This window comes from Chiroxiphia lanceolata, chromosome 3 (assembly GCF_009829145.1).
Source record: "Chiroxiphia lanceolata isolate bChiLan1 chromosome 3, bChiLan1.pri, whole genome shotgun sequence".
Classification (NCBI taxonomy): domain Eukaryota; kingdom Metazoa; phylum Chordata; class Aves; order Passeriformes; family Pipridae; genus Chiroxiphia; species Chiroxiphia lanceolata.
This window is the reverse complement of record NC_045639.1, coordinates 35,155,966-35,182,962: the sequence shown is the minus strand read 5'-3', so window position 1 is coordinate 35,182,962 and position 26,997 is coordinate 35,155,966. Positions and strand designations below refer to the sequence as shown.

General features: G+C 38.7%; 2 protein-coding genes across 2 annotated transcripts in view; one reads left to right on the top strand and one right to left on the bottom strand.

Moving 5' to 3' along the window:
* Positions 1-19,872, top strand: part of PRKD3 (protein kinase D3) — a 44,927-nt gene extending 25,055 nt beyond the window's left edge. The window contains exons 9-19 of the mRNA XM_032684611.1: positions 1,100-1,223; positions 3,994-4,071; positions 5,698-5,974; positions 9,250-9,302; positions 9,670-9,742; positions 12,685-12,791; positions 13,388-13,549; positions 13,990-14,088; positions 14,918-15,185; positions 16,069-16,154; positions 16,963-19,872. Coding sequence (XP_032540502.1) covers positions 1,100-1,223; positions 3,994-4,071; positions 5,698-5,974; positions 9,250-9,302; positions 9,670-9,742; positions 12,685-12,791; positions 13,388-13,549; positions 13,990-14,088; positions 14,918-15,185; positions 16,069-16,154; positions 16,963-17,136 — 1,501 coding nt within the window. The 3' untranslated portion in view covers positions 17,137-19,872. The remainder of the gene's footprint in view (positions 1-1,099; positions 1,224-3,993; positions 4,072-5,697; positions 5,975-9,249; positions 9,303-9,669; positions 9,743-12,684; positions 12,792-13,387; positions 13,550-13,989; positions 14,089-14,917; positions 15,186-16,068; positions 16,155-16,962) is intronic.
* Positions 17,599-26,976, bottom strand: NDUFAF7 (NADH:ubiquinone oxidoreductase complex assembly factor 7). Its single transcript, XM_032682215.1, has 10 exons — positions 26,901-26,976; positions 26,649-26,809; positions 26,471-26,551; positions 25,133-25,243; positions 23,961-24,171; positions 23,428-23,486; positions 22,649-22,762; positions 21,692-21,835; positions 21,146-21,319; positions 17,599-20,766 (listed from the first exon to the last, which is right to left on the bottom strand). The coding sequence occupies exons 1-10, from the start codon at positions 26,974-26,976 to the stop codon at positions 20,554-20,556; spliced, it is 1,344 nt and encodes a 447-aa protein (XP_032538106.1). The 3' UTR covers positions 17,599-20,553.
* Between the last annotated feature and the right edge of the window lie 21 nt (positions 26,977-26,997).

Here is a 26,997-nt window from a genome sequence, read left to right as displayed (position 1 = left end):
TTAGGTAAAAGTTTGCTTTATTTATCTTGAATGTGATTTTTCTGAAGTTTTTTGTCCAATAACTTACATAGTTTCCTAAATCAAGTTTGGTCTCTTTACTTGCTGTATTATTCTGAATAGTGTCCTCCTGTTTTTCTTAGTAATTCTTAATGACATAAGAGCAGTTGTATTTGGTCAAGCTAAAGGTCATTGCAGCTCAGGGCTTAATAGTAACTTTGTGAGGAAGAGCATATAATGATATCTTCCCAACTTTGTGATTTATAGCTCAAGGACTTCTTGAGCTGGAAGTAGCATTTACCTTTAAGTAGTATTTTTCCATTTATTTCTGATCAGATTTGAAGCAATTCAGGGATTTTGGCATGTTCAGCATCCTGTAGCCAATTCTGTAGTGTAACTATATGCCATGTTAAAGCATCTTTACGTTTTTGAGTTTGAATCTACCTGGTGATTTTGTGTATTTACAGATGTTTGTTCGTGCCACGTGTAGGAGGTCTGGTAGACAGGCAGCGTGGTGGTTGACTTCATCTTCAGTGCCATTCAGACCTGTACATTTAACTAATGACTCTGAACATTAGAGATTGTCAAATCCTTGTCTGCAGGACAGTTAATATCCTTGAGTGTTGATGGAATTTTCTAGTGCAGTTGTGATTTGAATTGACACACCCTTTTATGTTTTCATAAATTGAAAGTATGCTTAGATAGGGAGCTTCATAGTGACCATATTAAGAACCAGCATAGTCAACTTACAGAAACAAGAGAAAATAATAATTATGCTGATGTTAATTATATTTTTATGCTGTATTAAGACAACCTGTCTCAGCAAATTGTTTTGAGAGAGGATGATTTCTGTAGGCGTCCTCACTCTAGTATGGTTCTTCTGTGTTTCTCAGAGTAATTTAAGTACTGCAATACTTGCCCTAGGAGAGCTAGTGGGAGCTAATCAATACTTTATCAATTTCATCCATCAACTAAATTTGTATGGGAAGAAAAAGTGCCTGTTCCTGAAAATTATGGACTAAATGTGTAGTACTGGTATAATTGCATTATTTTTGTATTTTAACTTGTTACGTATTAAATTGTTGTATGTTCTTTTTTTTAGTCCTTCAACAAGCAATAATATTCCTCTCATGCGAGTTGTACAGTCAATCAAACACACAAAGAGGAAGAGCAGTACAATGGTGAAAGAAGGATGGATGGTTCACTATACTAGTAGAGACAACCTGGTCAGTTACTTTAGTTTCTTTGTACATTAAGTTAATTCTCTAAACCAGTGTATTTTATTTCTAATTTAAATTTTCTGATTTACAGTATCATTTTAAAGACCTTAGCTATGATGTTAATTATAAAGAAATGCGGTGCAAGGGAGTAACTGTAGTTAATTCAAAATTCTTCATGTGGTGATTGAATAGTAGTTTTTCTTCTCTTTAGGAAGGAAAAGCATCTCTAAATTGTCTCAAATGAATTGCACGTGTAGTATTTCAGCTTTCCCGAGATGATAATTTGGAATAATTTGCTTATGTCTTTTTTCTCTTTAGCAGTTGAATTAAATATTTGTATCTTTTAAAAATTTTATTACAAGAAAATATGGAAATCATTACAAAATGATGAGTACTGAAGTGGTCGACAATATTATTCTAATGATCTAGATGTTTATAAATATTTATGTGTAGATATGGGAACCCTTCATTCCTCTAGCAATTTACTCTACCTGTAAGTAAGCATTATTAAATACCAGCCTCTCCCCCTGAACAAACTCACTATTCCTCTCAATGTCAGTGGAATAAAGAGTTGTGGCTTGACTATATGTCCTTGGTCATGGATCCATCCTCCAAAAAGGCTATGTTGTTTGGTTCCCGTGCTACCAATAATGATCTCTTAATTAAACCTTCTTAGGCAAGCTCCTTGGTTTTGTGTGTTGAGGAGGAAGACAAGGAAGAGTAACAGGGTTCCTTAGTGTTATCTGATGAGAGATAGGGAATCCTCTTGTCTGTTTGTAGATGAATGAAAAAGATGAAGTCAAGAAGTTCCCAGATCTCGTGGAGAATTATGTCATATTGAGACTGTTCATGAAAGGCAGCATAAATACATTTGCGTTCTTTTCACTATGGCGTCTGATTGAAGGGGACTTAGGGAATTTAGAGAAGCAAAGTTATTTAAGCACTGCTGAAATCAAGCTGAGGGATAATAATACTGAGGTTACTGTAATATTTTCACTTCTTGTATCATCAACTAACCTGACCGCTGTAAGTGATCTGTCAGAAACTGCCTTACAAAACATTTCTTTCAGGTACAGTTTCCTAATACGTAGATGTATTTATCACAATCCAAAATAAGTATCTAACATATTTCAGAGGAGATTAAAGTCAAGGCTACATAACAGTCACAATTATCATCAGCTAGCTATGGAAGAACTAAGACCAGGTAGCAGACAAAGGTGAATAGTTCTAGCAGAACTGTTCAGGGCAGACCTGGTATTCGGCTCTGATTTAAACTTTCAGTACAACCACTACCTTTTTCTGTGGACTTTTTTTGAACCTCCTCATAGAACAGTGATCAGATGATACATCTTAGCTTAGTTTGATTTTCCTCATCTGTCGGTCTGGCTGCTACCTTGATGACATCTACTGAAAAAGGCCATACGAATAAGGTGGAGTGTTCTGACCCCAAGCAACGTACCTTCAGCCAAACAAGATCTCATAGAGCTTCCTAATGGGAGGAGACTTCCGTACTAGGCATTACAACATCGGCTATTTCCCTTGACTGCTCCATTCTCAGCAATGTCAGGCTGTTTCCTATTCCTGAGACAACTTGGGCTTTCTGTCAGTTCCGAACAGGTTCATTTTAACAGCGGTGTCTGTATGCGTTTTGTGGTCCCTGGATAACAAGATATTTCACTCTTTATAACGTGGAGTTTCTGTATCATCATCTCTATTCTTTTCCCGACCCTAAGCCCATCCTTTCTCAGAATAGGGTATGGAGCAGATTTTGAATCCCTGAGTAAGTCACCAATCTGTTCCTTAATTGCCCTCCTCAAAAGTCTTTCCTGATTCGTGATTTAATAAAGAGTATGTATGTCCAAAGGACAGGTTTAATCTTGTGGTTTCACCCATTTTCCATTCAGTGCTGTGTGGGAATTCCTTTTAGTTAATTTAGTTAATTAGTTGTGAATTCCATTCACAACTGAGCTTTCTTTGTCTAACTCCTATAGGTAGTTTTAGCTTCCCCATGACTGAAGTGATTTAAGCTCTGCTTAAATATGACAAAAATGCTCTGCTTTTAATATGTCAGAGTTTATATAATATAATAATATTTCAAATTTTGTCATCCTGGGTCAGAGTTAAGGGTCTTGGATTTTTGTCACAGAAAAATGAAAATGGGTTTCTAACTATATGAGCATGGTGCAAGCAAAGTATATTAGATTCATGCAGCCATATTAATTTTCTAAATGCTTCTTTGTTTTGAGGAATATTCTTCCACTTAAATTACAAGACAGTAATGTGCAACAGTTTATTCAGATTACTTTTTGGTGGAGAAGATATTTCTCATTGGTGGAGACTTCCACCAAATGGCTGTTTAGTCTTTCTTGATTTTTTTTTTTAACATCCTGAAGTATTTTGTCCATTTGAGTCTCATAATGTGTCTGTTACAACTATTACTAAATTAAAATAATTCAGATTTTTTGAGCACATGCACCTAGAGTAAAACCTGTATAGTAACTGTTTTTTCCTGTATAAGGTAAACACTGTTGTCACTGCTATTACTGTAAGGTAAATGATACTTTAGCTGGTTTGTGGAAATGATTTTTGAGCTTTTTCTTCAATTAAAAAACCCCTATATTCCAAAAGTTTATTTTTTAATTTCTGTAGTCTAAGATGCAACTGTAGATTAATGTTAATTGATTATCTTAGTAATTTAAGGCATTTCTAATTTAAATAATGAGATAAGCCACTTCAGTGATTTATTCCTTATATAAGTGTACTCTGCATTTTGTAGAGAAAAAGACATTACTGGAGACTGGACAGCAAATGCCTCACACTATTTCAAAATGAATCTGGAACAAAATATTACAAGGTAATTAATTATGAGTAATAATTCTGTTTCACTTGATTTACTCAGTGCTTTATAGGTCTGAAATCTACTTGTGAGAAGTATTATCTGCATTTCCCCATCTCTTTTTTAATCAATACTGTGACCAGGTTAATTGTTGACCAAAGCCTGTAAGTGAGAAGGACCAAGACTAACTCTGAGAAGGTGCTTGCAGCTGCTGTTCTAATTCCCTTGAGTATGTCTCTCCTTACATTTTGCATGTACTGTTCTCCTGAATTACCTGGCACATTAAGCTTTCCTCACAATTTGGTTGCCAGTCAAATAAAGGCTAGGATTTTTTGTTCTCCAAGTAGTGACTGAAAATTTGCATGCTTATGTATTTTATTTCAAGGTTCTCAAAATTAAATTATTCCCACCTGTACAACTGAAAGTTGCAAACAAGTTTTAGAAGAAAACTTACTGTGCAGCCTGGAGTTTATATAAATGAAGCTTAGTGTATTTGATGTAGTATTGTGTTCAGTGGTGGAATATTCAGAAAATGCATTTGAATGTATAAACAGGATTTTCCCTTTCTTGTCTTATACCTTTAGGTGTGGGTCCAAATCTTGCAGCTTCTTCCTTCATAACATCTCTAAGATCAAGCCTTTTCTCTGTACACCCAGCTAAACTTGCCCAGATCCTTGTCATCCCTATCTTGACCAATGCAGTCTCTTCTCAGACCTCTCTGATACTTGTATTGCCCTGTGCATTCAAAACACAGCTGGTAAAATATGTTCCTTGCTTGTTGCTCCGTTCTGTCACTGCTTTTAGTCCTTTGACTTGCCCCTTTGCGCATCCCTTGTTTTAACTGCTTAGATCTCAGGTTGTTTGTCTTTCCTGTTAGTCATTCACAGTTTTTGCCTTTACATTTACATTTAGTTGCTCTTCATCTTAATCAGCTACTGTCTCTTATCCCCCTAATGCCAACCTGGTGTTCACTTGCTTGTTTACTACTCTTGCAAGTGGCATGCACCTGCACACCTTCCCATGGATGTGGAATGTCCTCCTGCAGCTAGTGTGAACTTGTAACCCTTTCTTCTTTCAGATCTGTTCTCTAGTACTACTTTTTACCATGGCCTTAAACTGACAGGGTGGAGGAGTCAGTATTAATTGTTAATATCTGTATGAAAGAATCTTTACCCAAAATGATTCAGATGCATGAAGCAGTGCTTCTTGACTAGCTTGTATAACTACATCCTCTTTTTAATGTCATATTTTCACTTTTCTCCCCTGTCATGCTCTTCTATAGCTAAACTGTATAAACTACAAGAGGAAAGTGGTCATTCTATGGATGTGCATCATTTGCACATGTAATGGGGTTGTGTCTCATGATGAATATAAATGTAGTTTGAGTAGAAAATAGTATAGTTGTATAGAGAGAACTGGTGGGCCTGAGAGTCTCTCTAGGCTTGTATATAGGAATTCAGAAAACTGTGGGTGGGCAATGGTCATGCACAGTTTGTCATTAGTTATGAAGCTTGGTGTTTTTTGGTTTTTTTTTTTTTTTTTAATATTTGATTTGATTTCTTTGCAATGCTTCAAGTTTTGAGTGTTAGTATATTAATATGCTACGTGTATTTTCATTTTTTAATCTTTAATGTCTTTCTTCAGGAGATTCCACTTTCAGAAATTCTCCAGGTGACTCAGCCTCGAGATTTTTCAAACGTGGTGCAGGGCAGCAACCCGTACTGTTTTGAGATCATCACTGACACGATGGTGTACTTTGTTGGCGAAAACAATGGCAGCAGTCATCACAGTCCAGTTCTTGCTGCCTCCGGAGTTGGACTTGATGTAGCTCAGGGCTGGGAGAAAGCCATTCGTCAGGCTTTGATGCCAGTCACTCCTCAAGCTAGCGTTTGCACTGCTGCAGGACAAGGAAAAGATCACAGTAAGCAGGCAGACAAGGCACTGTTATTCATATGCTGAAGCAGTTAATGGTAGCGGTTCCTTTCAGGAAAGTGCTTATTTAGAGTGATTCTCTGCTGAATTGGGTCCATAATTTTCCGAATCTCTAAAGAGTGACACTCAGGTTTTTGGAGGGTGGGCAAATCCTTTAATCTGTTGTGGCAGGAAGTAGTAAAGAATCAGATTTACAATGTGAATGCATATTGCAGAGTTTTATTGTAGGAACATTAAGAACACATAGTTGCTGAATGTAAAAAGGGAGCATAGATTAGATATTTCTAGTATACATAACTAACAAAATAGATTCAGATTATATACATATACTTTGAAAGAACTAAATTTGGATGCTCTTTGATGTTATTGCCTACATATATTTTTTTTTAAATTGTGTGAGACCGCAGTAGCTAAGGAGAAGAGAAGGAGTTAGTGTTGCAATGTAAATACCATCAGTGATGGAAAGAACTTGTGCTGAGTTGTGTACTATATAGTTGTGTACTATAAAAAGTACCCTATTCTTCTTTTTATGCAGCTGCCCGCCCTTTCCTTCTCTGGCATAGGATCGTATTAATTATCAAGGCTCCACTAAACTATGTATTGAGTTCTTTCTCTTCAAACATCTCCTTCTTCCTTGCAATGACATTGATTCACATTCTGTACTGAGATTTATGCTTTTGTTTTTAGTTTCCTTTCATCTTTCAGCTATTCTTTAATCTTCTTTCACTGATATTTTCTTTCACTTGAGATTCTGAGATTAGTTTCTCTGCCTCTGATATCTGCTACTCTGCATCAGCCAACAGTTAAGAAATGCTAGTCTGAGATAAAGGCACTTTCTGAAAATGCAACCATGGTCTAAAATAGTAAACTGAAATGCCAGTACTGGTATCAGTATTTAATTACAGTGAAGAAACACACCTGTAAGAAGAAACACACCTCATACCTGGCCTTATACATACCTAAAATGCCACTTTTACTATGGAATTCTTAGTTCCAAATGTATATATACATACCAAAACTGTCTTTGTTTTCTAGAATCTAAGGCTTACCATTGTTGAGACTTGCAAAGACAGTTGCTTTTTCCAAAACAAGTATTTTTTCACATATAAATAATAACATTTCAATGATATTCGTAGGGAATAGAACTGCAGGGGTAGATAGCAAGAAATATTTTAGCATGTTTAGGACTGTTGAGCTATAAGAAAGTACTATGAGTTGGGGAGTGGCATTTGCGTATTCTTAGACAAGTCAAGTTGTTTTTTAAACTCTCAGAAACCCACAAAATGTCCATTCATCCCTCTTCTTACTACCCATTGTGAACCATTAAATGTATCCCAAGAGCCTTTTGGAAAATTAGACTTTAGTTAAAAAAAGTCCCAAGAGTCTCAAATATGTTCTTTTAAATGAAAATATCAAAAGGAGGAGGGAGACATTGCTAGTGCTCGAAATACTTGGAGCAAGGAATTTGTAGTGTCAAAATGTCCACGAGACACTAACCAGTCACTTTATACCACATTCTGGCCAGGAAGTAGCTAGAAATGAGGATGCTTTTCCAGTTTGACCCATGGGAAAGAACCTTTTCTAACTTTGTACCTGATGTTTGGGGTGCGATGTTTCTTTGTGGGATGTTTTGGAGCTCAAATGAGAGAGTTAGTAAGTTGTTTACCTGATATAGGTTATATATTGAATTGTGGCATTACTGATTTCTCCAGAAGTGACTACTTTTCAGCCCTTACTCTTGCCTATCTTGCCTTTCTACCAGAAAAATGGATTTATTTGGAAGGAGTGACTCAATCTTTACCTACCAGATATTTTGTGTTCTGTAGCCATCTGTGGAGAAGGGTTCAGTATGTTCTCTTTACACAGTTTCAAAAACTGTGTCTTCACTTTCTAGTTACCTTGCTGCAGTTTGTGTTGACCTTAGGAACTTTTTTGCTCAACTTCTTTCGTGATTTTCCTTGTGTTCTGTTTTATTGGTTATTCCAATACAGGCTTGACTATAGTCAATAATCAACAGGCCTATGCAAGGCTGTAATTACAGTTCATATTTCAGACGCAGGGTCACATAATTCAGAGCATCTTTGAGAGTTAATATTTGTTGCTGTCCTATCTCTGTAAATTCCTTCTTTGAGATAAAGCACAGGTCGCAAAAATCAGATACAGACATTCTCTTCGTTCCTGAAATTGTGTTTTTAAAGCTCAAGACTCTTTTTAGGGTGATAAGGACTCTTCTCAAAGTGCTAATAAATCTATAGTGTATTTTCTATCCACCTTGAGGATGAGTTCGTTCATTCTTTTTTGTTCTTTTTTTTAAGAGGTTAACATAACAGAATCACAGAATTGTTAGGGTTTGAAGGGAGCTCTTCAGATCATCTAGTCCAACCTCCCTGGGTCACCTGGAAAAGATTACACAGGAACGTGTCCAGGTGGGCCTGGAATGTCTCCAGAGAGGGAGATCCCAGCAACAAATGATAGATGTCCATTAGTGTGAGACACTTTGCTTTGGTCTTGGAAGTCAAAGGAGAGAGAAGCATGTTTTCTGCCTTCCTTGGTATATCTCTTCTTGTCCATGCATCATAATGTAATGAAATCTTCATGTCAGTGTCTACTGCAGACTGAAGAATTCTTTATCTGGTGCTTTTACTTGCAAATTACATTTCCTGAATGTGCTTATATATTCCAAGGATTGATATGCTTCTGTAGTTTATCCATTTTTTTTTTAACATTATGGGCTTTATTGCCTTTTTAATTATCAGTTCTTTTGTTATTTGATTTCCCTGATTTATTTCCTTTTCTTATGTGTTAATTCTGTATATCTTGGTGCCACAGAAAATAGGCAACCTATATTTGACTATAAGGGATCTATCTGGTCTTCTTGCCTGTATTTTTCTATATTACTACCAGAAATCCTTGCTCATTTAATGAACTCTGATACAATTGCTGCATTACTGTTGCTTTTGGTTCTCCAGCTGTCTATTGTGTACACACTTGTACTGTTCTACTATTTTTGTAATCAATACAAAATAAAATAGGACAAAAGTAGGCAGACAATCCCAGCAAAACTCCCATGGTTATTTTTCTAATCCATCTGTAAAATATGAGTTTCAGGGTATGATGTTTCTGCAGAATAACAGTAAAAATCATTTCACCATGACTGGGTTAGAAGTCAGTAGAGGTTGTTGATTTTTCATTTCCCCCTTTCTTTTTACTAGAAAAAGTCTGTCCTTCCTGTTTACTTACTCACTTTTATCTTCTTTATTGCAGAAGAGTTGTCTCTAAGCATCTCTGTTTCAAATTGCCAGGTCCAGGAGAATGTGGTGAGTCATATGCATTGTATTATAGTCATATTTATTTATCTGGGCATTACAGAGTAATTGGTAGAAATGGTATCTAGCTCAGAAAACAACACCAGGGCACTGTAGCTAAAGAAATCCATGTTACATGCAGGAAGCATTATTTACCTGCCACAGCTGTTAGTTTGTATGAAAATATCCCTGCTTATAGTGCAGCTAAGTGGATCCTCTTCAGGAAAAGTTTGTTGTGTTTTCCCACTCCCTTCAGTGTAACGATGGTCATCCTTTACAGAGTTTGATTAATGCCAAATATAAATACAGCTTAGCCAAGAACAGTCCTGAACATTTTGATTACTTCTGATATTTGTGATTTCTTTTTCTCATACTTTAGGATATCAGCTCTGTGTACCAAATATTTGCCGATGAAGTGCTGGGTTCTGGTCAGTTTGGTATTGTATATGGAGGTAAATGGCATTATGTTCCATTATGCATTTATGAAGGTAGATTGTCTGATAAAATTAGCCTTTTCATGTTTACTTAGCTGTATCTTGTTAAAAGTTTTGTTTGGATTACTTTGTCTTGTGTCTCTGCAGTTTTATGTACACTATTTCTTACAACTAAATTTTTTGCATTTACAGTTTTGCATTGGCATCATAATCAGTTTAGAGTATGCATTGCTTATTTGTATTCAGTTAAATACAAAGCAGTCCTATTCTGAGTTTGGCCGTGGTTAATGATTTGGTTTTTTTTTTAATTTGCAAATTCTAGCACTGTTGTCTGTGTTATACAGTATTAGAAGTCATGTATTTGAAGAGGCTGTGAGTTATACCTGTTTTGAATGACCTCTGAGAGATGTGGCCAAAAGTAAATAGAAAAACACATAGTTAAGGGTTTGACAGTATTTATGCAAACATATTATTGACAGATTTTATGCAAACAAATTTCTGTCAGCAGGATAAATTAGAGAGAAGAATTCTTTGTCGAGAGCCTTAAAACCCAAACCTAAGTTTCAAATGTATTTTATCACCTAGTTTTTAAAAACTTCTGTTGCCACATATAACTTTTCTATAATATGTAATAACAAAAAGAAGAAATACTAGAAATACATCATATGAACTGCTTCTATCTCTTTTTTTTTTTTTTTTTTTTAAATCTCGTGTTATATCTCAAGTGTTGAGAAAGCCACAGACCATAAATCTGGAAAGAAAGAAAAAGTCATAAGTAATGATTTAAAAGTGGTAACTTTTCTCCTTCTGTCATGTTTCCTTTCTAGTCAGGAAGTATTGTGGCTGTGATTTTTCTGTGTGCCACTTGCATAGTTAGATACTTTATCACTCCTAAACTACTTGATGGAGATACAGGTTGGTCTGGTTTTACATCACTCTCAAGAGAGGTCAGTTTTTTTCCCCACTGTAGTTCTTAGAGCACAGTGTGAAGCAAAGTGTGCTCCTTCTATTATGAGTAGAAATGCACAAATGCAGACACTATTTTAATGGTTGGATTTTATTTCTAAATATATTCTTTTAAATTGCCTTGTGGATAAATCTCATGTTGGTATTTTGCATGATTCAATGCTTATAAATGCTTGTAAGCATAATAAATACTTATGAAAAGCTTTCATTATATTAATTTTTTTTTCCTTAATGAGGCATTAAAATATATAGGATATGCATACTTCTTAAGATAAAATCACAGGCTGAAACAGTATGAAAAGAGAATATAAAAGACTATTGTTTTGCTGGCTCTTGCACACTGCTTAATTGTTGCTGCTGTCTGTGGAGTCTAGATCTGGTAACTTCTAATATTGGCTTATCCCCACTTGTGCAGGCTTACTGATATAATGGTAGCAAAATCCTTTTATTTAAACAAATAAAGGTAAAATTAAGCTGCTTTCATTGTTGTGGGGCTTTGCTTATTGTTGTTGTGAGGGGTTTTTGTGTCCTCTATTCTCCACAAACATTTCCAAAACTGCAAATCAAGAAGCTATGTTTCACTGAGAACAGTTTCCCTCTACTTTTCCTACTTTTTTTAATTTGAAGTGTGTGAAAAATGGAAACAGAAAAAACTATTCTTGACCATTTCTTACTGATGTAAAACTTGCACTGAAACCTGGTTGGCTGTGTTTTGCTTAAGAAAAGGAATTTTCAAGCTGCTTTTCTGTTAGTCTTTCTTCATGTTTCATTTTTAGCTGTGATCTAGCTTCTGTAGTTCAGCGTTTTCTTAGATTGGTTGGTTTGCTTTACGTTCTTTATCAGCCTAGCATTTTTATTCTGTGTTTTGCATCTGTAATTGATGGTATTTCTGCTACGTTTCAATGTCCTTCATCCAGTGGACATAAGCCCTTTATTCATGATGATGTTTAAGGCAGGTGCATTAGTTGCTTGGCACAGCAGCCTTTCCTGTGCCTGCCTAAGCCTTGGCCACCAGTACTGACTGCAGAGCAGCATGGAAGGCCAGCTGGGTGGCTGGTGAGGCATAGCTGTGCTCCCCATAGCAGTGCTGGTAGAACCCTCTGTGCCACTTGCACTGTAGCTGTGTGTCATCCCTTGTCCTCAAATGGCTTCCAAACCTTTCGCTGAGTGGGTAATGACTACTTTTTCTTTGGTGCAGACTTACTGTCCTGTATTAGTTTAGTATTAAATGTCTTAGATTACCAAGGTCTTCCAGTGTGTGATCCCATTACCCTCTCTGATGTGACTGTGATAGAAGTCAGTTTAGAAGTTGCGAAGAAGCTGGGGAAGCACTTACAGCTACTCAGTCAGCCCCGGAAACAGCTGTCCTGTGTATTGCAGAATGCTTCTCGTGTAGCTGATGCAGGTGGCAGAAAGGAATAGTATATGGTGCTATGAGCATGGGTTTTTCTTACCACAACCTTTTAGAGCCTTTTGATCACAGTAAACTCCCCTGTGTTAAATGTCTTGTTACTCCTTAGGGCACATAATTACTGTCTCGTTCCCATGGAGTATTAGGTGTGTAATTTCCTGTGCATGTGGAGCCCATGAAAATACGAAACCCCTGGAGAAGGCTTGTAGATCTGTCTTCACTTTGGCCTTGAATTGTTTTTTTGTTATTTTTTTACAGAAGAGAGGCAATATTCTGTGGAGTATCTATTACTTGCTTGTGCGCAAGTTCCTTGCACAAGCAAAAACTTCACCTAATCCATCTAATGTCAATGTGTGTACCTGACAGCAAAGTAGTAACTAGTTTAAATTTGATCTTCAGAACTCCTGTTGAGGCTGACCACTTCTTTTACTCATATGCCAATTTTCAATTTTAAATATAAATATAGTAATATTGTACACTTGACAGAATATACTTATTTCCCCAAAAAGGAATTTCTGCTTTAATGTTTTATAACTATGAATTGCTTCTACCTCTTGATGGCTGACATTGACTTTCTGTTTAGGAAAACATAGGAAGACTGGAAGAGATGTGGCTATCAAAGTAATTGACAAGATGAGGTTTCCAACTAAACAGGAAAGTCAGCTTCGTAATGAAGTAGCCATTCTCCAGGTATAAAAGTGTTTTTGGATAATACTGGAGTTTTGTCTCAAACCATTAATGAGATTTTTTTATTGTGTGTAAGCACTGTGAATTGTTTTTTAAATCTACGTATGTGATTTCTGAGTACTTTTTAAGAGGGAGTCTTAAAAGAGCAGGATTTCCTGATTACTTAGTAGAGTTGATAACTTGGAGGTGGAACCTACTCCCTGTATGAGATCCATCAAAGACATGTATTTTGGCTCCATGTTGTCTCCCCTTGGTAGCAGGCAACTCTACTATTTTCTGCTGCCTTCCACTACTGGCTCCTCAATCTTTGAGTGTTATTCGTACACATGGTAGCTTGAGTACAGAACATGCATCAACTATTAAATTAATCATTATGGATAACTTGTGTTAAACAAATTAGTCTTAGTAGTTCTAATTGGCATGTTTCATAGCTTGATGTTTGTTTCAGGCTAGTTTCTTGCATCAGACTTCATGGGGTTTTTTTCACCTCTATCTCTGCACTTAACTGGTTTTTTTATTTGTGGTGCAGCATTTCTTTGTAATTGAGGATATTTCATACTGTTTTATTTTAGTGATATACCTATGCTACTTTATTTTAGAATTTGCACCACCCTGGGATTGTGAACCTGGAATGTATGTTTGAAACCCCAGAACGGGTCTTTGTTGTGATGGAAAAGCTGCATGGGGATATGCTAGAGATGATTCTTTCCAGTGAGAAAAGTCGACTTCCAGAACGAATAACTAAGTTCATGGTCACTCAGGTTGGCATTCAGTTTCTCTGCTTTGGGAGGAAAGACTACATTTGGCTTTTGTAATGATGAGAGGATGGAATTTTGGAGAAGGTTATTTAAGAGACAGCACAGAGGGCTGCACATCTAATGAAAGTGGAATAAACACGAAAAGAACTTCAGATGTTAATGATGTTAATTTTTCTGGTCCTTCTTTCCTAAGACATAAGGTTAGGGGAATCTACAGATGAATGTCAAGACAGTAAGTGGCAGAGGAGGAAAAAAGGGATGGTGGAATAAAACCCATTGGTTCCAAGTCTAGATAGGCTGGAAAAAACAGTACTTGCACAGTATATATGGGTTTGTTCTTGAGGACTATGTTGATATAAATTGCTGTATTGGTTAGTGTGTGTGTTGTTTGACACTTCTAATCTGTTTTAATATGTTCATAAAATGTTCTTTCCTTTTTGTAGATACTTGTTGCTTTGAGGAATTTACACTTCAAAAATATTGTGCACTGTGATTTAAAACCAGAAAATGTACTACTAGCATCAGCAGAACCATTCCCTCAAGTGAGTGAAGATCAAAAAATACTGCTTTCATCATTTTTCATTGTTCTTTTCTAAAAGAAATATAGACATTGCAGCTTAAAAAGCAGCCACTTGTGGGATTGTTCAACTGAGACGGCCTAGAATTACTTGAACTGGATGTATTATAGTTGTCTCTTTTTTTTTCCCTTCCCCTCCCAAATGTCTTTAGTGCATTGCTCTTTCTTATACCCTAAGGAGGGCTTATTAACTTGGGGTTAAGTGTTGGACTTGATCTGGATCCTTTTATCTGTATGAGTGCCTGCTGTGTTGAAGTTAAGGAACTGTTGCAGAACCATGAACATTACAGCATTGCTGCACACACCAGGCTGTTGATGCTTTTTGCCTGGATGTTCTGTCCGGAGTTGGTTTCGTCTGAATTTGAGAATTGTTTGATTTCTATGTAGCTGAAGCCTCCAGCTTCAAGAATATGATTAAGAGGAATGTGATATGGCTGGGATTCATGTGTGTTTTTAACTTTGGTTCTGTGCCTTGTGAGGGTGCAGATTTACCTTTGAAATGAGGTGAGTTTGGAATCAAGTTTTTTGTCCTTATTTGCACTCTTGTTTACTACGCAAACTACCTCAGAGCCGAGGTTCATACCTTGATCTGAAGCATGGCTGATTCACAGTCTGCAAAACCAGCAGCCTAAAACCTTAACTGACTGGCTTACGTAGTGTTTTGTCTCTGTTTTAATGTGTACAATGTTAAACTGATGGCAGAAAGGGTATCAAGTACCTCTCTGGTCTCAGGCAGTAGCATGCTTTGGAGATGAAGCAGAGATTTCTCAGTGTAAAATATGTTTCTTTTGCAGGTGAAGCTGTGTGATTTTGGCTTTGCACGCATCATTGGTGAGAAGTCTTTCAGGCGCTCTGTGGTGGGGACTCCTGCTTATCTTGCCCCTGAAGTGCTCAGGAGTAAAGGTTACAACCGCTCCCTAGACATGTGGTCAGTAGGGGTCATTGTCTATGTGAGCCTCAGTGGTACATTCCCATTTAATGAAGATGAGGATATAAATGATCAGATTCAAAATGCAGCATTTATGTACCCACCAAATCCTTGGAAGGAAATTTCTAGTGAAGGTAAAGAAATTCATTTTCTCTGTTAGAATGTTTTTGTGGGAAGATAACACATTCAAATGCTTAAACCTCAAGGTTCAATCAGAAAGGAGTGTGTGAATTATTGGTAGTTTGAGTTTAGTAGACTATGCCAAAGTAGATAAATACGACCTGGCATACGTTTCTGAAAGATAAATTGTTAAATATAATGCTTTAGATCATTTTCAGGGCAGGAGAGTTAATAGATTTAGCAAGAAAAATGAATTGCATGCATGAGGAGGGGGATGAATAACCAGAAACTTCCCAAAATTTCCAGTGAAAGGTTCAGTTGTGTGTATTTGCTGAATGCTGATCTCAGATCATACTGAACTGTTTCAGTGCTTACAGTTTAGATTAAAAGTTGAATCTGGAATTTAGGTTTTGTGCATTAGCAAATATGGATTTAAATGTCAGGTCTGAACAGTCTAGAAGTTTACAATGTTGTCCTCAAGCTCTCCTGTGCCAGCTTTGGTATTAGTAATGTATACACGACCAACACAGGTAGATATGGGAGGGCATGTACAAAAGTATACAATAGTGGAGGTACTTACGTAATTGTGGAACACAGGATTATGCTTTTTAGGCACTTCTGAAAATTATTAAAATCAGTGGGGAAAAATATTAATGAATAACATAGTAAAGCTTTTAGTGTTTCCATCAAAATAGAGAGAAGCTTATCCCATACCTTTTTTGTAGTCTCATTTAACATAAGCAAAGCTAAATATGAAGTTCAAGAGCTTGGTTAAATTTAGAAGAGTTCATAAGTATACACATGCACATAAAATTCATTTCCACTGCACTATGTGAATGATGACAGAGATGATTAGTATTTAAACAATACAATTTCTGTTTTGTTCTTCTTTGTCAGCCATTGATTTAATAAACAATTTGCTTCAAGTGAAGATGAGAAAACGTTTCAGTGTTGACAAATCCCTTAGTCACCCATGGTTACAGGTAAACCCATCTGCCTTTTTCACTATGTTCATAATGGGTGAAAAATGATTTTTTTGGCTGAAATCCTTCAGAGGCTGCTTCCATCACATTCTGCTAACAAGCATTCATGGAGGCTTAAGTATTTCTGGTTTTAGCTTTATGTGCTCCAGGATTCTGGAGCATTCATTGTTTTGTCTCTCCCACCCTTTACTTTCGGTCTGACACCAACATGATCTTACTCTTTTGGCTCCTCCCCTGAATGTGGGCAGTGATGAGTGCAGGGAGCCCCGTGAAATCAGCATGGAGACAAACATTGTTTGTTTGGTGCTGAAGTGGACACACAGGCTGGTGTGTGCTGTAACTTCTAGTTGGTTTAGAACAGATTTGTTAGGAATGGAATTTATCTGCTGCTTTGAGCTGGGTTCCTTTCACAGTAGTTTCACAATACTGCATGCACATACCCATGAGGTTGAGGAAAATTCAAATTATTTTGAGAACAAACAATATTGAAATAAGTATAATTTCATATATGTGTATATATACAATTAATAATAAAGGTAAATAGCCATCTTGTTACAAAAAGTTTTCATTATTTACAACCTATACTAACCTATTTAATTTTGAACTACTCTTTATGGACAATGCTGAGGTATTTTGTGGGGTGTTTGCGTTTGGGTTTTTTTTTTTTTTTAATTGTTTAGACAGATCTTGCTTCTTTCTTGTGGCTTTTTATAATAAAGCAGAGACAAACTGCAGAATTTATCTCTGGGAATGTTGTACTGCTGTTTCGTAAAAATGCTTCCTTAAATAAATCTCTTTTGTTCCTTAGGATTATCAGACTTGGCTTGACCTCAGAGAATTTGAAACCCGCATTGGAGAGCGTTACATTACCCACGAGAGTGACGATGCACGCTGGAAAGAACACGCTTACGAGCACAACCTTGAGTACCCCCAGCATTTCATTATGGCTCCTAATCCAGATGACATGGAAGAAGACCCTTGATTTATTCGTTATGCTAAATTGCAGCAAAGAGGGATGCTCCAGACAGAAACTGAAGATAAGTTTTGGAACAGCTATTGGTCTTTCCAAATGCTGTATGCATAGTTGGGTGTGTAAAGCCTCAGAGGATCCTGCATTGACACGGGAATAGACTGTCGTCTGACAAGCTTTTCTCCATCTCCGCCTTTAACTATGAGTAGTTACTGGACAGTGGGATAAGCCCTGTTGGGGAACATTTCACTCAGCTGGGTGCCTACAAAGCCATCTCTGAGGTGTAATGTGTACAGGTTGAATGGTTTCTGTGTTTTTCAAGGATTCTTGTTTTTTTTCATAGCCTACGCAATAGGAGTTTTGTAATAGTTTTCTAATCCCTATTTACTAGGCCATAGAGGACTGTTTTCTGTTACTTAGATACATTTCCCATTTCCTAAACTGTGGATGTTGAAAAGAGACTCTAAAAAGAAATTGGTGCAGAATATCTTGGCTAAAGCAATACATGGTGGTTTAGTCAAATACAGCTTTGTAGATGAAGGAATAATTTGCTGCTGTTAAGACAGTTAAATGTGTGTCTCTTTGCCCTAATTGAACTTTTTCCAGATACAAAAAAACCCAAACCCATAACTTCTTACATTCCTCTTGAAATGCTGGGTGACAATCTAAGGAGATGACAATCAAAGCTATGCTAGTCCTTTATTTTGTCTGTTAAAGCAATAAGCCACAACGGTGTGCTGCTGTGCAAGGCTGGCACGTGTAGTCGATACACACCAAAGGCATATTGCCTTAAAACTACACAAGTCATGCACAGAGAGCACACAAGACTTGATGTAGCATATCCTTTCACTCTGGAAGACCAGCTTCTAGCAGAAGGATGTGGAAAAATAGGGAAAAATACATGCAGCTTTCTTCCGTTGTTTTGAGTAATTAGATTTTTAAATTTTTCTAATATTTTTAAAATTTTTTTAAGGTTCCTTGGAGTTACATCAAGAGTAGTTTGTAGCCTGCTAGCTTGTATCTTAACTCTGCTCAAAACCTAGGAGTAACAGTGGATGCATCACCTGTTGCTTCTGCCAGGGCAGCTGGATTGTAGGAGAAAGGACTTGCCTTCCCACCTTAACCTGCAGCCCCTCCCATCCTTTTTACGGTGTCCAGTGCTGTTTGAGATGAATGAAGAGTCTGAAACCAACTTCTAACTCAGTTTTTTATGCAGATGCCTCAGTTGAAGAACTCCCAACCACCTGTTGGACTTGTAGCGCAATACAGCAGTGTTCTTTGGAAATGATTCCCTTGGAGAACAGTTTGAGTTCATGGTATTTCAAAGAAGTCTGGGGCCATGAATGCTAAATGCAAATAGAAGAGGAGGTTTTTTGTCCTATTTTAAAAAACAGAAAGGGTGAAATCTTTATCTTTGTGGGGGATAACAGCATTGTGCTGCTGGAAGGTGCAGGATGGCTGTACATACCACTGATATGCCAAGCTGCTTAACTGGAGCTTGGTTGGAAATACTTATAAAATACTGATAACAGGCTTGAACTGCAAAGTCAGTGAGAGGATTTCAGGTATCTCCTCTCTCCTACAAAGATTTTCTTTTTTCTTTCTGTGTAGATAGGTATTTTTTTCTATTGTTGTTATTCAGGTAAGGGAACAGGTGAGCAGACTTTATAAGTTGTTAGATAAACTTAAAATGTTACATGGTTATTTCAGGGCTGGCAGCTGCTTGTGACAGCAGTGACCTGGCAGTAAAGTCAGTGGCAATTGCAGAAGTATATGCCCACAGGTAGGTTTGGGTCTTTGACCCACCTTTTCCTTTCCTATTGCCCTTAATCTTTAACTGCCACTGCATTTTGGAAGCTGAGCTCTGGCTTTTTAACCCTGTTGGGGAGGGTTTCGGGACTGATTCTTCAAAGAGGCACAATTTTTCATTTTTGGAACCAGAGCAGTAACCTGTGATGTTGGTAGTCTGGCATTTGCCCAGGCTTGGCAAGGGAAGCAGTGCTGTTTTTCCACTTCCACTGCTCAAGTGACCAAATTTCAGTGAAGCCATTGCTGTCTTCCATCCTAACTGTAATAATGTAGATACAGTTTGGTTTTAAACTTCAAATTTAATACTTGAGCTGTCACTTCAGTTTACCTGTGGTTTTTTTGTTGTTTGTTTGTGTTGTTTTAAGGGAGGAAATAAAGCCAGCTCAGTCACTTGAAAAAGCACAACAAGAATAGAGGAAGGAGGGGACAACAATGAAGTAGAAGGCCTGGGTGATGTCTCTCCCCATGAAGTCTGCTTTGCTTCAAAATATTATAGGAGCTATTTATTCTTCAAGTTGTATTAAAATAAAAATAATGCTGTTGGCCTTTGGAGGAGATTGCCTGATCGTATATGCAGACTTATGGGGCCAGACAATAGAAGCCACAAGCAGCTAATAGCCAAGAAACCAAAAAAAATCAGACATACATAAGGAGTACACTTTCTTCAGAGTAGTAAAAATAGCTGAGTTTTTTATTCCCTTTTTTTCTACCTTAACTGCAAACTTTGACAGCAGTAGGTTACAGTGTTTAATACCCTTATCCCTAGATGAATTAAGTTGCATTCATTCAAGCAATAGTGCTATGGTGATGCTAGGAAAAAAGCTCATGTAAAATTTATAGCCTCAAAAGGACACTGTCAAGTACTTTTATATTTTTATACATCCCATTGTTTGTAAATATCCTCTGATAAGCTTGAAAATAAAATTTATTTCCCTATCAGTCTTGTTCTTTTTATTTACATGAATTATCTCACCTATCAGATGTTCTTAGAAGTAAATACTTGCTTGTTTATGGATTTGACATTAGATATGCCCTGCTTTGGGAATTCTGTTAGCAGCAACTTCTTTTGCATGCATCCTGTCACCATTCTCTTTATAAAAATATTTTCAAGGCTCCTTGATTTTATTCAAGTACAAAAGCTGAGTACATTTAAAGACTCCTAAGCACATCTCTTTGTTACTGACAAGTTTTGATTCACTAGTCAATACTTCACTCAGCTCTATCCTAAGACCCCTGAAACATTGTTCATTCTCTGCTCTGTGTCCTGGTTTCTGTATGAGCAGTGTTTTATTACCACTTAAACTGCTTTGAGTAGGTCAGTCAGGAGGTTTACTGTGCTGCACTAGATTTCCTCTGAAATAGCACTCCCTACCAAAATGTGTCTGGGCCCTGATGCATAGATCAGTTTGAGAAAATTGCCTGAAGAAGGTGATACTTATCTGCTTTCAGTTCAAAGATACTTAGTTCTTACTTTACTGCCTATATGTTAATTACAATATTGCAAAACATTTAGTATGTAAAACCATAAAATGCATTCCTTTTACTGGGATTTGTTTTTCAAATTTAACAGGATGTTATTGAAAACTACTGCTATCAGACATTTTGCTATAGTATTTGAAATTACTTCAGTAAGAGTTCATGAAATCCAGCAACAGGTGGTAAGGGAGACTTTGATTCTGGCTTATCTTTCTTGTCAGGATGTACAAGTCTGTGGTGAGGCAGCAGGGCAAAAAAGTTAAAGCAGTCCCCCATGTTCTCAGGATTCATCAGCATATCGTAGCTGTGAAGTAACTGCTCACGAGTCGCTGTGTCACGTGAATTCTGCAAGAGCACCTGAAAAAGGAATGTAGGTTACAGCTCTTCCTGCTTTCTATAAATTCCCACATACCTGCAATCCCTTTTGCATCCTTTTCACTTACACTAATTAACAGTGCTGTAATGGTTGGTGGAACTGGTGAGATCACTGGTGGTGCTACATACATCCACATATGAGCTGAGCTTTGCATTAAATGCTCCTAAATATAATATGATCAATTTACTTCCAGGGATCCTGAGTAACTTATGTCTAGGAAAGGCAACTTTTTGATCTCCGATCTATGTGTTATTTTGAACAACTTCATTTTGAAGTCAGATGTTTATAAAAGCTCTCTTGCTGCTTAAAAGTAATGTCTGTGGATTAGGAGAGTTTATGTACCTGTAAGCACTATCGTACCTGCAACCGGAGGTCAATGCCCATGTTTTTTAAAAACTCCCGCTGTTTTATGGGGCCTAATGTAGTTGTTCTTTCCTGTGTCATCTTTCGAAGATAGCTGAAATCAACATCTGCTGTCAGGTCTGCTGTGCCTGGAGCGCTCAGCACATCGTGAAGTTTGTGATTCCGGAAACCCTGAAAAATTGGAAGATTATACTCTGTATAATCTGTACAGATTATCTGTACAGCTGTATGACAGCTGTAGTCCATCTGTCACAGTTGGGGCCAGCAAAAACTAAGTTGTGCATTTGAGGGGTGAGAATAGCAAATTATACGTGGAAAATTTGAGATAAATCTAGCGAGGGCTCAGATTATCCTCTTCCATCTGACAGAAACCCTTGTGGGTACAGATTAAATAAGAATTACTCAATTTTATGACTGCAGCATAATGCAGTTTTTGCTATTACATTCACCTAAGAACTTTCTTTTACAAGAACCTAATGATCAAAGGGACAAATAAAAGGTAACAGAGTATTTGGGCTTCTTATTTGAGGGTAAATGACTTACCCGGAAGGTGTCAGTTTTGGTTCCATCATGGCCATAATCCGCAACCAGTGCAGCCCCACCATCCTTCTCTATACGACAGGCAAGCCTCTGGATGATGACACCAGCCTCGGGACACACTTCCACGTGATCTCTCATTTCTTCTGGCTAGTGCAGAGTTCAGACACCAAAACAGCTGTATTAGCAGACAAGTACAGGGCAAGAGTTCTTCACTCTTGATGTCTTGGGACTGAGGTACAGTGGTGGGTATTCTAGGCTACCTACAGCTTGAGCTAGTTTTTGCTATCAGTCATTTTCAATGAGTGCTGGATTTCAGTCACCTCTTCTGTAGTAACCTGTAGTCCAAGAAAAATTTTTCTACCGATTAAGAATACCTGCATCAGGTGAAACCTCCTTACTGTGGTACTGAAAGAATGAAAATTGCTCTTCAGCTGTGCACGCCCTTCAAAGAGGCCTTCCTGTGTGAAATTTTGTAGTTGGTTTTGATCTCCAGTACTTCATTTTATAACTTTGAGTAGCCAGTGAACTTCAGGAAAAAAACCACTCATGGACCCTTTCCATTAAAGGTCAGTGTAGCACAGAAGCACCCAGCTGCATGCAGCAGTACCATGCAGCAGGCTGAGAGCCTGGCTGGGGCAGGGCCACTGCCGAGATGGGGATGTGACGCACGCAGTGCAGAACTCTCCCTTGTCACTTGCTGCCTCAGTTTGCTCTCTGAAGCATTTTGTGTGTTCAAGCTCTGATTTTGCAGAGTTGGGTAGGTGTGTTATTTCTGTGCTATATTTTCACAGCGTACAAAATCAAATGCTTGTGGAAATTTTGCAGAATGGAAATAAGCTCTATTTACTCGTTTGCAGACTGAGAGCCCTCCTCTTGCTATCAAGGTAATTGAGAAGCAGTAAATGTACTTGAAAGAGTCAGTAAAAGCGTAAGTATGAGCTCTGGTAGGCATAAACTCACTTGGATGAAGTTTTCTGTCGCAGGGGTGCTGGATGGTGACAGGACAAACCGCAGCTGGTCAGGAACTTCTGGATCTATATCAACCAACACTTCCCGCCAGCCTTTCTCAGTTCTCTGTTTAACAAGCCCAAAGTACTCATTTTACATTCTAATGGGTACCACAGCATCTTGTTTATTTGACTGAACTAATATGTCAAGCATTTTCAGAAATGTTTTAAGAACACAGTATGCTATTAAAACCAATTACTCATCCTATTTAATTCCAGTAACTGCTTTAGAAAAAGCTTGTGGTAGAGTCTCATCTACAGAGCCAACAAATACAGGTTTAACGACACTTAAAAGGAATGAATGATGCTCTGAAGAAAAATGTTGCCTCTTCTATTGACAGTGCAACGTTTAACTTATCAAAGTAAAATAATTCATTCTACCAGAGATTTTTCATAAACTAATTTCTTCTGAATCATAACCAGCCTCTATTAGCTACTCTCATTGCCATTTAAATGAAAGTCCTTCAGCCTTTTGTTAGCAGTGCTAGAGAAAATCATGTGGAAATTAATAACTTTGTTAATGTAACATCAGAAATAAAAACCCCAACACTTTCAGCATTATTTCAGCAGAAAGAAATCCTTAGCTTTCTACAAGTTTTTCCATTCATCAGCGTTCCATTTTATCAGCAGAGACAGTACATATGTCTAATTTGGCACCCTAATTCTGTTCTTCCTCAAAGGGAAAAAGTGTTTGAGCAGATGGTCACAATTACAATAATAATCTTGCTATACCTGAAATTTATGTATTGGCAAGGCATCAAAGAACTCATGTGCGAGGTAAAAGCTGTAACCTGGGGGAAGGTAAAAAAAGAATGCATTAAATTATTTATGCTTCTGTAGCAGCTTCCAGTTGAAAATTAATTTTTTTAATGAATTAAGCTAATTAATGTGGTTGTGAAATAATTACTTCCAGCTTGGATACATCAAAGAAAGTATTTCTACAGCTAGTTCTATTTCCAGTCCATGAATTTTAGATCACTATATCATGAAAGGAAATTCAGGCAAAGCCAGTGAATGGTTTTCTATGAAAAGAAAATGTCAGAAAATGAAATTGGATAGCTATTCCCAAATGAAGGTAGGCAGAATAGGCTGCAGTTATGAAAATGAGTCAATATCCTGCCTCAGGCTTGTACAAGTAAGAGCAGACATGTATTTTTAACTACTTTTCTGTCCAGTGTGAAGGACAGAAGAGATGCCCTCCGTTACCAAAAGCTGCATGTGAAGGAAGGACACCATCCCTTTAATGAGGTGTTCAAGCTGCTTACCTGACGGCACATCTTGAATGTCTCTGTACCAAAAAATGGGAATTCCAGTCTTGCTAATGCCTTTCATGTAAGCAGACTCATCCTTGGGGCTTGGTTGCATCTTCCCTCCTGTCAGTATCCGTGCTTGGATCTCACCGAGTTTGGGACTCACTTCTACCAGGTGAACAGAGATATCACATTTACTAAGTACAGAGGAGAGCTGGCTGAAGACCTATAAAGGCAGATCAGTTCTATTAGCCACAGTCTTGTGCAGTGTACATTAAAGGCTTAAGTATTAACTTTCATCTCATTATTGACAATCAAGATAAAAAATTTATTTGGCTTTCTGTTTAATAAAACAGCCTCAGTGAAATAGACTGCATTCAGAAGGAACTGAAGTGGGAATTTCTTCATATATTTTAATAAAAGCTGCTATGCTTCTAGTAAAGTTAGCAAAACACATATTACATGGCTGTAAGGACAACATGAAATGCTAATTGGAACAGTAATAGCAGCTCCTCTAAGATCTGCAAAGAGTTTAACATTAGGAGAAAAATGGTTCAGTTTTCACTGACACCATAAACAAGTGTTCAACATCCCACTGTTCTTATTATTCATTAACATATGTAAATAAAATAAAAGTTCTTCTGAGCTGCTAAATCCCATTAGGGATCTGTTTATGAATCAGCAGTATTTTAATTGACAGCCATGCAAGCACAACTGAACACAAAGGGTTAATTCAAAAGAAATAAGCCCCTAAAATCCCCAAAAGAACTAATACAATTTCACTCCTGTGTTACTGTTCTCCCTCCCTTCTTCCTATTCCTTGCACTGAGGCCTCCATCCCAGTTACACACAGCTCCTAAATGCTTTCCAGTTTGGATAACGCTTTCCTACTCAGAAGTAATTTGTAATGGAATATTCCTGCCCTCCCCTTCTATCAAGTGGTGTTTGGAAGATCACACACGTGTCCATGCAGTGGGCACACAATGGCCTGTGTTCCACTTCTGAATGAGAGACCTGGTGTCTCAGAAACACACATCTATTTCAATTTGAGTCTGAGCTGCAAACCTGACTGAAGTGATTTGGTTACTAGGGAAGGTTAAACCCTGGCAGCAAAACATCATTCCTTCAGATTTCACAGTAGGCAGGGAATAAAGCCAGAAACAAAAATATGAACAGTTTTCACCTACCCGTAATATATCCTCAGTAAGGGTGCCCCTCCCTGGGCCCAGTTCCACCAGCTGGAAGGTGTTAGGTTTGCCCATGGCCATCCATTCACTAATATACCATATTCCTATTAACTGTCAGTGAGAAACAACACAAAGGGTTACAGTAGTAACTTCAGAACTTGTGGAAAGTAATACCTGCCTTTTGTTTGATAATAACTAAGATAATACGGCCACATTCTCTCTCCACATTTCAAAGTTAAGAATAATAATGATACATAACTTCATGCTCTTCTCTTTAAATAATTAAATTGATGATTGTTTGCTGTCAGCCCAACAGAAGCAACTCTCCATCAGTAAATGCGGGGACTCTGTTCTGGCTGAACTTTTACTTAAGGCTCAAATGCAGGTCACTGCCCAGGTGCCTCTGAACAACTGTTCTTCACAACAGTGCATTTACCAAAGTGTTAACAAGAAGTCAGTGCATCTTCGCTACTGAAAATGAAACCAGAGTTAGCCAGACCGAACTCTGGAAATTATTTTTGAGGAGAATTTTCACAGTGGGAAACCACCATGACTCTCTTTATTTATAAACAAGTTCCATATGAAAGTAAGCGTTAATAATCACAGACCGTGTTTCAGACTATACACATGAAAGGACTTTCAGTAAAACACCCCTTCCTCCCTCAGAACCAATTTTGATTTTGGGAAATAACTTGAATCTTATTATTGCTACCCAAGTATTTTGACATTGGTAAGGTACCAGAACACTGGCCTGGAAATCACAGAATGTGTAAAGATGGAAGTGACCACATCTAGTCCAACCTCCCTGCTCAAGCAGGGTCCTCCTACAGCACATGGCACAGGGTTGTGTCCATACAGTTCTTTGCCTCTTGTCCTATTGCTCGGCACAACTGAGAAGAGCCTGGCTCCATCCTCTTGATACCCTCCTTTCAGATAGTTATAGCCATCGATAAGTCCCCTCTGTTGTCTCTTTTTAAGGAAGAGGCTGAACAGGCCCAGGTGTCTCAGCCTTTCCTCGTAAACAGATGTTGCCCTCCGCTGCACCGACACCAGGAGCTCCATGCCTCTCCTGTACTGAGGAGCCCAGACCTGGACACAGCACTCCAGATGCAGCCTCATCAGAACAGAGAAGGGGGCAGGATCACCTCCCTTGACCTGCAGGTAATGCTCTTCCTGATGCATTCTAGGATGGCATTGGCCTTGTTGGCCACCGGGGCACACTGCTGGCCCAGGGACAGCCTGTTGTCCACCAGGACCCCAGCCAGTCCCGCGGGGACAAGGTAAACAAACAAACAAACAAACAAGCAAAATCACTCAGGACACACGGAACTGCGTTACCTCTCCGAACACCTGACTTATTTCAGGCGAGGTGATGAAGTCCCCGCTCTCGCCGATGCCGCCGCGGCGGGTGTAGTAACCCTGGGGGGGACAGAGAGGGGAGAGGGGCCGGGGCCGCGGTGAGCGGCGGGGCCGGGGCACAGCCCCCCCGGGCCGCCCCGGCCCGTTCCCGGCGCACCTGTGCGGGGTTGGTGAGCGCCTCCCGCATGTACTCGGCCACCGTCACGGGCCCGCTGGCCCGCAGCTTGCGACACAGGTGCCGCAGCAGCGCCCCGTCCCCGCCGGCCGCCGCCGCCGCCTCGCCCCCCGCGCCCGAGCACAGCCGCGCCGCCGCCGGAGCTGCGGGGAGAGCAGGGAGAGAGGGGGCTCAGCGGGGCAGCCCCGGGAGGAGCGGCGGGAGAGGCGCGGAGGGGCGAGAGGCGGCGCTCACCGTGGGGCGGGGACGGGCCGCGGGGGAGCCGCCGGCGGCCGGCCAGGAGCGCGCGGCGCGCCAGCAGCAGCACCATGGCGGCGACTCCCGCTCCTCC